General features: G+C 42.6%; 1 protein-coding gene across 1 annotated transcript; it reads left to right on the forward strand.

The window, feature by feature from the left end:
* Nucleotides 1-265: 265 nt before the first annotated feature.
* On the forward strand, nt 266-10,911 carry LOC116504440 (keratin, type II cytoskeletal 6A-like). The gene is made up of 9 exons (XM_032211442.1): nt 266-790; nt 2,665-2,879; nt 3,750-3,810; nt 4,228-4,323; nt 5,315-5,479; nt 5,983-6,108; nt 8,237-8,457; nt 9,631-9,665; nt 10,607-10,911. Exons 1-9 carry the CDS (start codon nt 275-277, stop codon nt 10,909-10,911), a joined length of 1,740 nt encoding a protein of 579 aa, XP_032067333.1. The 5' UTR covers nt 266-274.

Raw genomic sequence — 10,911 nt, forward strand, 5'->3', positions numbered from 1 at the left:
AGATGGTTGCGCCACCATTTAGCCTTAGTGTGGAGTGTGTATGGCAAAACAATGATGTCACAATTCAAAAAGCCTTAGGGCATGCCCAGCAATATTTAATCAGAAAGATGATCGACTGCAATCACAACCGATCCCACTTCCTTGACAATATAAATAAAAGAAGAAAATTTAAAACCTAGAGCTCACAACTGCACCTGCCTCTGCTTCACAGACTGTGTCCTCTCTCCCTGTACCTCTTTCTGCATCTTTGTTCTTCAGCTCATCACCAACTACAATGTCTCACCGAGCCAACATCAGAATTCAGAGAAGAGGCTTCAGTAACTCATCTGCCATCCTACCTAACTTGTGTCGCACCAACTGGAGCTCACACAGTGTGGGCAGAGGTGGAAGCTGTGGTGCTGGAAGTGCTGGCTGGGGCCAAGCCGGTGGGGCTGGTTTTGGCAGCCAAAGCCTTTACAATCTTGGTGGACCAAGGAGAATTGCGATTGGAGGCAGTTATGGCAGTGGCATTGGTGGATGCTATGGGTACAGTGGTGGAGTTAATAGTGGTTCTGCTGTTGGTGGTGGTATTGGTGGAGGCTATGGGCTAGGTGGAGCTGGTTTTGGCGGAGGGAGAGGCAATGCTGGCTTCCCAGTTTGCCCACCAGGCGGAATCCAAAAAGTAACTATCAATTCTCACCTGTTGGCGCCTCTGAAACTGGAGGTTGACCCCAACATAGAGAAGGTCCGCAAAGAAGAAAGAGAGCAGATGAAGACACTCAACAACAAGTTTGCCTCCTTCATAGATAAGGTGAGAATAAATAAATGCTTTATTTTATTATTTCAGGTTGTCATGGATCGGGCAAAAAGCTCAAGGGCCTTCCTCCAGCTCCTCTTTCAATTTTTGCTCATGTCATTGCAGTTGTTTTTTATCACCAGCTAAATGAAATTACATTGCTGCCAATTTTGCCTGGTTTTGCTGCTGTGCTTGCAACAGCAACTTGACTGGAGGAATGCCATGGGGAATTTTTCCTGTTGCAGAAAGGGAGATTGGAAAAGTTAAGATCATATTTTCTCTAACATGCATCTCAGTAGGTCAATAAATTTTCTCACTATATAATGAGGAAATGAGAGCTAATCAGAATGGTTTCATCCTTACCCTTGATGAACAGATTGTATTTTAAAGAAGTGGGATATGAAGAGCATCAAACCATTTTGACAGGCATGATTATGAGCCTTTATTCTAGAGAAATTCAGCACATAATATGAGAGGGAGAACTGGGTTTTGATGAGTAATATGGGATATGGAAGAGGTGGGTATCCCATTCAAAGTGCATACAAGATAAGGCTTGAGAGTTGAACACCATAAGCAGTGTTGACTCTTAGCAACACTACATTCATAGATTTTCTCCTGGTTGATCTGTCCCTAACTGGATCCTCAGATCTCCCAATAGGTGTACTCATTACTTCTGTAAATGTATCTACTCACATTTCTGCTAGTCTTCTTCCACCTTTCTCAATATTTACAACCTTCTCCAGAAGTTAGATATTTACGTAATGTATCCCAAGTAAGATAACTTAAGCCTGGTTATTTGTCTCTTGGGTGAAAACTTTTGGTTGATTTGTTTGATGAAGTCACTGATTTTTTTTTCTTTGCCATTCTCAGTTTTCTCCAGCACAAAATTTCAAAAAATGGCACTACTCTTTTTCTACCTTACTTCTTCAAAATCCAACTTCTGTTATTATAGTGTGACATGAAATGTATTAACTTGACCTTTCTTACAAGATCTTGTGATCCTTTGCATTTTCAACTATGAGCATAAGCATAGCATGTTATTGATGGTTCTTCTTCCAGTCTTATGGACAACCAATTAAATATGAGCCAACAGCCAAAAAAGCCAATGCAACCCTAAGTTGCATTAACATAGGGATTCAATCAAGATCAAGTGAGGTGCTAATACCACTCTATAAAGCCTTAGTAAGACCACACCTAGAATACTGCATCCAGTTTTGGTCACCACACTATAAAAAGGATGTTGAGACTCTAGAAAGAGTACAGAGAAGAGTAACCAAGATGATTAGGGGAGTGGAGACTAAAACATACGATGAATGGTTGCAGAAACTGGACATGGCTAGTCTAGTGAAGAGAAGGACCAGGGGAGACATGATAGCAGTGGTCCAATATTTGAGAGGATGTCACAGAGAGGGTCAAACTATTTTCCAAAGCACCCGAAGGCTAGACAAGGAATAATGGATGGAAACTGAACAAGGAGAGATTCAACCTGGAAATAAGGAGAAATTTTCTGACAGAGCAATCAACCAATGGAATAGCTTGCCTTTGGAAGTTGTGGGAGCTTTATCACTGGAAGCTTTCAAGAAGAGACTGGACTGCCATCTGTCAGAAATGGTGTAGAGTCTCCTGCTTGGGTGGGGGGTTGGACTAGATGATCTACAAGGTCCCTTCCAACTGTTAATTTGAAGCAGTTTTAAAATAATGCTCACCTTTTTCCAATCCACATTCCCTTAATATATTCTGCATATATCCAGTATCAAAGGGAGAAAAAGTAATATTTTCAGTCTGCTCAAGAGCAAATCAAGATAACGTGAGAAACATTGTAGAGGATTGATCATTTAATTCTCCTACCCCACTAAAAAAAATAATAATCCGTGTCTTTCTGCCTCCAGGTGCGTTTCCTTGAGCAAGAGAATAAAGTGCTGGAAACAAAATGGGCTCTGCTGCAGGAACACGACCAGAAAACTGTGAAGAGTAACATTGAGCCACTTTTTGACGCTTACATCAACAATCTTAGGACACAGCTGAATGATCTGGAGAAGGATAAAGTAAGCCTGGATGGAGAGCTACATAACACCAAAAACCTTGTGGAGGACTACAGAAGCAAGTAAGACTTTCAGGCCTTCAACTTCAGTTTGGTCCAAGTTTCATCTTACTCCCTCTTTTATGCATGTGTATTCGGGCAAGTCAGGCTTTTTTTTTTAATGCCAGGCGATGGCCTGCGATGGCCCCTGTGGTTTTCTTGGCAAGGTTTTCCACAAGTGGTTTGCCATTTCCTGCTTCCTAGAGCTGAGAGCAACTGGCCCAAAGTCACTGAGCTGTGTTTGTACCTAAGGCAGTACCAGAAGTCACAATCTCTCGCTTTCGAACCTGGTTTCTTAACCTCTATGCCAAACTGGCTCTTACAATTTTCAGCTGTCTTTTATATCCTTTGCTTATATTGCAACTAAGTATCTCATACAGCTCATTGCACCTAAAGCTCTTGCAGCAGGGTCTGTTAAAGACAAATGTGCAGAGGTGCTTTACCAAGTGGTGCTCTGCACATATGTGGATTTCAACTCCCTAGGATCTCCACATAGTTGATATTCCCGGGTTGCACAAAATCAGATAACTATCAGATTGCAAAGAGAATACAGGACTGCTAACTCTTTGCTGTCAAAGCATGATTGTTCAACCTTTGCCCTGTCCAGGTATGGCAGACTTAAGCCATCCTGAACCGCAGAATGCTGGCAGGGAATGAAATTGTGTAGAAATGCTCAAAACTTTGTCCATCTTTCTGTCTGTCCTCCTTCAGGCCTTGTAAGTCCACAGTTAAGTAACAAAGCAAATTTTCTCAGACTGTTTTGTGATAATTAACCAGCCACATCTGAGAATCATCTTTGGGATATTGTCAGGACCCTTTTAAAAAAATTAAGAATCGCAGCAGCTTTACTAGATTTCTTTAAGTAGGTGTTTTTTTTTTCTCCTCCCCAAATAGGTATGAAGATGAGATCAATAAGCGTACAGAAGCAGAGAATGACTTTGTAATCCTCAAGAAGGTGAGAGTCTGTTGGCAGGATAGCTACTTTGCAGAAAGGCAGCCATTGCTGTGATGTTAAAAGGTGGGACTATTCCAGAAACAAGTACAATTAGCATATATGTATGTGTGTTTGTATTTTAATACCAAATAATAATCAGGAAATAATAATCCATTAATAAACAGTCCTTTAACTTTTCACCATTAAATTCAGTGTTTCCTTTTAAGGAAGTGGGACTATCCCAGAAAAAAATACAGTTGCCTCAATTAGGACATACATACATACATACATACATACATACATACATACATCATACATACATACAGTACATATAGCTATACATATTTTAATATTGAATAATATGCAGGAAGTAATAATGGATTAATAACTCTGTAGTTCTTCAACTTCTTGCCCTTAAATCCAGTGTTTTCTTTTTAGGAAGTGGATGTTGCCTACATGATCAAACCAGAACTAGAAACTAAATTACAATCTTTAGTTGAGGAGATTGATTTCCTCAGAGTCCTGCATGAAATGGTAAGCCTCAATAGTATTTTCTTTGAACTGTGCTCTCTATTATGCAATGATACGTCCTGCCAAAGAGATAGCTTATTCATTTACTTTCCAGAAATAGTTTCACAGTGAGAAGTCGTCCCTCCCTCACCCCTCAATAAGCAAGATTGCTAAAAAAAAGAAGTTTGTAGTATATTTTGTTAGAGGGAGGGAAGGGAGGAAGGAAAGAAGGAAGGAAGGAAAGTGGTGACTCTGCCAGCGAAAATAGAGTTCGGTAGGGCCACGCACAGCCCTCTTGCAGCCTCTGCCAGCGAAAATGGAACTTTGTTTTCGCTAGCAGAGTGCTCAGGCACTGATACGAGTGATGTCGAGCTGACCACGCCCACCCTGGTCATGCCCATCCCAGATGAAATACAATCCTGATGTGGCCCTCAATGAAATCGAGTTTGACACCCTGGGTTAAATTAAAATCAAAAGATGTTGAAAATCCCTCAAGTAATTTAAAGAACACAAAGAATTACAAAATAGGTTCAGAATTAATTAAGAGTTATGTAAGAATTCTTGCAGTTCCAGAATCTCAAGATATAAAGATAAATGCTTTCATTAAACAAAAACATTGATCAGGCATTTGGTAACCCCAAAATTGTCTTGTACAAGTTACAAATAACTGATTTGAATTAGGCAATGGATACTTAAATTTAACAAGTTGGAGGACAAAGATGATTTTTTGAGGAAGGGAATGTTGGGAATTCTGTGCCCTGTGCAGTTCTTTAGATTTTTCATAGATATTTTTAAACAGCTTTCATCCTAACCTGTCCTTTCAGGTCAACTGTATTTTCGATCAATGAACATGACCATTAGTAAAAAGTTGAAAGTAATTTTGGAAACAAAAGAAATTATGCAAAACGAACATCCCTTCCAATTTCGCTTGCTCTAAATTTTGAATTAGGTACTTGCCAATGCCTAATCTTTTTGTGTATATTTTCTGAGTGAACTGTTTCTATCATACGTGCAGGAACTGGAAGAGCTACAGAGGACAATCTCTGACACTTCTGTGATTTTGTCCATGGACAACAATCGCTACCTGGACCTCAACAGCATCATTGCTGAAGTCAAAGCCCAGTATGAAGACATTGCAAAGAAAAGCAGGGCGGAGGCTGAAGCTTGGTACCAAAGCAAGGTAAATTGTCATCCAGAAAGTCGGGTGGTGAACTGTTGCTGCCTTACAGTGAATAAGCTGTGAAGGGAGGCCCAATGTTTTCTTCCAAAAGTGGAATTAGCAAAGCCAAGCCAGTTGGAGGGATGTTGCCTCTTCTTCTTTTTCATTGTCCCACCAATCATCTTTTGTAAACCTATTAGCAGTCAGGGAAACAGCAGGCAACTCTGGCCTTGTAAATACAAGGGAGGAAAATCTGATTCCCCCTATTTGTTTTTCAATTTTCTGCAGTGTTTACGTGCCTGCTTTTCCAATCTAGTGTCCTCAAGAGCAGCTTCCCTACTTCTCAGCTAGCATTGCCAATGACTTTTGACTGGGAAATGTAAGATTTGCATTCCAAAGCACGTTGAAGCATCAGATTGGGCAAGGCCGGTAGACAAATAGATATATACACTCTCACCAATGAATAAAACTGACTCAATTAAATAATAACTAAAACTACAGTGGATGCTTTCTACTTTTTTTAGTACGAGGAACTCCAGAGTACTGCTGGAAGGCACACTGATGATCTTCGTAATGCCAAGCATGAGATTTCAGAACTTACCCGACATGTCCAGAGACTGAAGGCTGAAATTGAAGCTGTGAAAAAGCAGGTAGGTTACTGCCTTCTCCCAGAGTTGTGGTCATACAGTGATACTGCTCAGCCTTTCTGGCCTGAGAGAATATCAGTGCCATGATCTTCCCATTTGTTTCTGAAGTGCAGATTATTCCCCATCATATTAAGGATTATTTTCATCCTTAATATGATGCTACCTTTAACATGTATTTAACCTCAAAATTAACAACATTTGTATAGTGGTACTGTGGTATTCGATGTCAATTGGTTCTAAGATGCCCAATGGATACTAAAAACTATGAGTGCCAAACAAACCAGGTGACTTACCACATGTTTTGGCCAGAAAAAACTTTCTGTCTGTCCTTTTTCCTGTCAGTGACCTTCCTAGCATGGCCCATTTCTTGTCCACTCTCTGTGCTCACCCCACTCTTCCTTTTGCAATGTGCCGAATACCAAAGAAACTATGAGTACCAGGACAACATTTTTGCATCAAAATGCATTCAGTACCAAAATTAACAAGTTTAGTAGTTGTCGAATACCAAGCTACCACTATATGAAACACAATAGGACAATCCATCTATTTACATTACTTGCCTGAAAAAGAAAGTATAACACAGCATCTACAGTATGATGCTTATCCACATAATTTCCCCATGCCAATTTTTTTTTTCAAACAGCTGTAAATTTCCTGGCTAGCATGTAATTGCAAAGCGTCCCTTGTCTGCACACTTCTTTCAACTTTCTGTTTACTGGTAGCCCTTGACACATGACAGTAATGAAGCCTGCCTGTTATCGTTGCAAGTTGTTACAGTTATCAGGCAAGGTGATGTAATCGCCTCACTTATCAATTTTGTGATTGCCTTCAGTGGTGAAATTCAAATATTTTTACTACCGGTTCTGTGGGCGTGGCTTGGTGGGCATGTTATGTTTATGTTTATGTTTATTTAATTTGTATGGCTTGGTGGGTGTGGCTTGGTAGGCATGGCAGGGGAAGGATACTGCAAAATCTCCATTCCCGCCCCACTCTGGGGTCAGCCAAAAGTGGCAGTTGCTGGTTCTCTGAACTACTCAAAAATTCCACTACTGGTTCTCCAGAACCTGTCCTAACCTGATGGATTTCACCCCTGATTGCCTTGCTTCATGAGCCACCCCAGCTTTCCCAATGCTGTCATTAAGCAGAGCATGGGGTGCCTCAGGTGTGGGAGGCCTAGCACATGCCCAGGAATGCCTGTCCGGTTCTCTCAAGACTCCCTGAGGCACCCTCCCTCCAGATCCCTACATATCTTATGTCTGTTTCCCACCCCACCAGGCCCCATACCCTCCGCCTCACACCAATCAAACACTTTAGAAAAGCCATGGAGCATCGGGGCAGAAGGGCCAGCCATTTTGCCCCACAGCATCCCTTTGTTGTGTGACTTCATCCCATAAAGGGGCACCATTTTCAGAAGAACCACAATTCATAAGGGGTTTATGGGGCCTGGTGAGGTGGGAAACAGGCCCAGGTCATTATGCGGTGGGGGTGGGGGGGAGATAGGCAGTCAGTCTATGACTTCAAATAGTCATAATTCAAAGACTACACGTACACGGTACTTCATCCTGTCAAGCATAAAGCAGAAGCCACATGGCTGACCCTACTACTGCTCTAACTATCTTGGAAATTGTTGCAAAAGCAATCCTCTCACAAGTCATGAAACAACAGACCAATTGCAGCCTATAGGATACTGAAAATGTCCCATTTCATTGCAAACCTAAATACTTCCTTCCCAGAAGTATTTGTGGGTGCTTGATTACTGGAGGTTTTCAAAAAAACATTGGAAAACCATTTGTCCAGGATGGTATAAGGACTCCTAACTTGGGCAGGAGATTTGACTAGAAGAGGTCCCTTCCAACCCTATTATTTATGATTCTATACTCAAAAGGGTTCTTCCAAAGTTGGAATACTTTGCACAGTCATATTATTTTATTAGTACCATGCATGCTTACAATGTCTGGAGCAGAAATCCCTTGATATTTTGCGGTGTCCTTGGAGATTTGACCAAAGCCCAAGGATGGGTCTTGGGCCAATATAGGTTTACCATATCTGCTTATGGGATAACATAAGATATTTTACTCTGTTCTGAAGAGATGATCTTCTATGCTAATTTCTCTTTCCTCCCTTCCTTAAGTGTGCTAACCTAAAGGCAAAGATTGCTGAAGCAGAAGACCGAGGTGAACTGGCACTCAAAGACGCAAGACAGAAATTGGCCGAACTGGAGGATGCTCTTCAGAAAGCCAAGCAAGAGATGGCCAGGCAACTCAGGGAATACCAAGACCTAGTGAATGTGAAGCTCTCCCTGGATGTTGAGATTGCTACCTACAGAAAACTTCTGGAAGGAGAAGAATATCGGTCAGTGACAGCCCATCTAAGTAGACCTTTACAGGGCTTGCTGATTTTTCGGGGGAAATTCTCAAATTCCATCAACACAAAAAAATTCATCCCCATTAGCATTTAGTTCTGTGGACACAGTGAGTCTTTTCCCCTTGAAGTTCATCCTTCAGTGCAGTGACGTGCGGTGAGGGATACCGTTGGTGAGGCAAGAGCGCGGCAGCGGCCAGAAGCAACATCCCCGCCACTGTGTCCGACAGGCGTCTCTCGTTTATGATGGACATAAACGCGAGATGCCTGTCGGACACAACGGCGGGGGTGCTGCTTCTCACCGCTGCCGCGCTCTGCTGCCTCGCCCCCCGCCTCCTCCGTCCCCGCTGACATTCTTGGGAGCAGGTCGGGTGGCTGGCTGGCTGGGAGGAGAAGAGCGATGAGTCTTTGTGCCGGCTGGCCGGCCAGGCAGGGAGCAGGTCGGGTGGGGGTGGGTGGCTGGCTGGCTGGGAGGAGAAGAGTGGTGAGTCTTTGTGCCGGCTGGCCGGCCAGGCAGGGAGCAGGTCGGGTGGGGGTGGGTGGCTGGCTGGCTGGGAGGAGAAGAGTGGTGAGTCCCTCCCCAGCCAGCCACAAGGGCTCACCACTCTTCTCCTCCTCCTCGTCCTCCCCGCTCGGTGCTGGGCTGGCTGCAGAAGAAATGGCTGGTGAAAGAAAAACCTCTCCAGAATCACCCTTGCACTTGCGCAGTCGCTCAAGTGCAAGACATGATTCACTGCTCCCAGATCAGGAGGCGGGAGAATCAGTGCCTCTTTTGCATATTAAATCTTTTGCTTTTTAACTCCGTCTTAACTTTTAAAAGGCGAAAAATTCCTTAAGCAAAAGAGGCCCCGAGTTCTCTGGCCTCCTCCTAGTTAACACTGAGAGCAGACACCAAGCCACTGTGACTTGAAATCTGGTAGCAACTATCCTGGCTTTAATTCATTAAAAAAAAAAATTTAAAACTCTTTCCTTTCTCTCAGGAGACTGGGGAGGCTCCGCCTCCCTTGCCTCTAGTGACTGCACGTCCCTGCTTCAGTGTCTCTAAGGATTTGATGACTTTGCAACAATAGTTATACAACATTGATTTTCTTTCAGTCAGCTGTTTATGTTCAGAATACATTTGAATTCTTACCCATGCTTGACTTCTGCTTTGTTCCCTGACAGATTGGCAAGTGATGCAGCAGGTGCAGTGAACATCTGTAAGTAGTAACATCTGTAAGAATATTCACATTATAGGACCTTTGCTGTTCAGTGGTGATTAAGAGGCTCCTTGCCTCTATTTATATGGAGGGAACTGCATTTTGTGCTGTCCTTCTCCCCTTCTGCCGTCTCTTCCCCTACAATTGTAGATTTTGCAATCGCGACTGCGGCAATTAGACTAGTAGAAGCACAGCATAGTTCTTGGTGTGTTATGTCAACATAGTACCACAGGTATGGGGTGAAAATCTGCATCTGCTTCTATCTAGCTTTTTAAAACACCTGTAGAATGTCACAGGACAGAATTCAACCAATTTTTCAGGACTCAGAGAGCAACACACAAATCTGTAGGAACTCTGATCCATCACCAAATTTCACAATTAATTTCATCCTGTGGTCTCATCCTGTATGGCTTTGGAATTCTCGCATTTGATCTCAACCAAGATCATCATATTCTTTCATCTGACATTTGGCATCATTGAGAAATAAAGAAGTTTTAAAATCATTTCATTTCGGGGGAACATTTGAAAGTCCCATTTTAGGTCAGAAGGATGGACTTGACAAGAGTCCATAATGATATCCTTAGGACAGAATTCAACCAATTTTTCAGGCCTCGGACAACAGGACACAAATCTGTAGGAACTCTGATCCATCCCCAAATCACACAACATGTTAGTAATTTCAGTCTTAGTTCTCATATGACACTGGAGTTCTTGCATTTGATCTCAAGCAAGTTCATCATAATCTTTCACCCGAGCTTTGGCACCGTTGAGAAATAAAATAAAGAGATTTCAAAATCATTTCGAGAGAATGTTTGAAGGTCCCATTTTAGGAAGGATAGACTTGACAAAGATCATAGTGATTACCCTTAGTGATTACAAGGTAGCTGCCTTTCTAAAGCACAGAAAATGCTCAGTCTCTTCTCTGTCTCTTCTTTTTGCAGCTTTTATCTCTTCACGTGTTTCACGAGGTTCAGCTGCTGGTAGCGGTCTTGGCTACAGAAGTGGCCTTAGCCTGGGTGGAGGTAGTTCGTTTGTAGGAGGAGGAGGCAGTAGCAGCAACATAGAAAGTGCAAGCCATGGAAATGGCAGCAGCAACATCAAAAGTCCTAGCCATGGTGATGGTAGCAGCAACATCGAAAGTGCTAGCCATGGAGATGGTAGCAGCAACATCGAAAGTGCTAGCCATGGAGATGGTAGCACCAACACTGAAAGTGTGGACAATGGAGATGGCAGTCCTCTAGCATGA

This window comes from Thamnophis elegans, chromosome 2 (assembly GCF_009769535.1).
Source record: "Thamnophis elegans isolate rThaEle1 chromosome 2, rThaEle1.pri, whole genome shotgun sequence".
Lineage (NCBI taxonomy): Eukaryota > Metazoa > Chordata > Lepidosauria > Squamata > Colubridae > Thamnophis > Thamnophis elegans.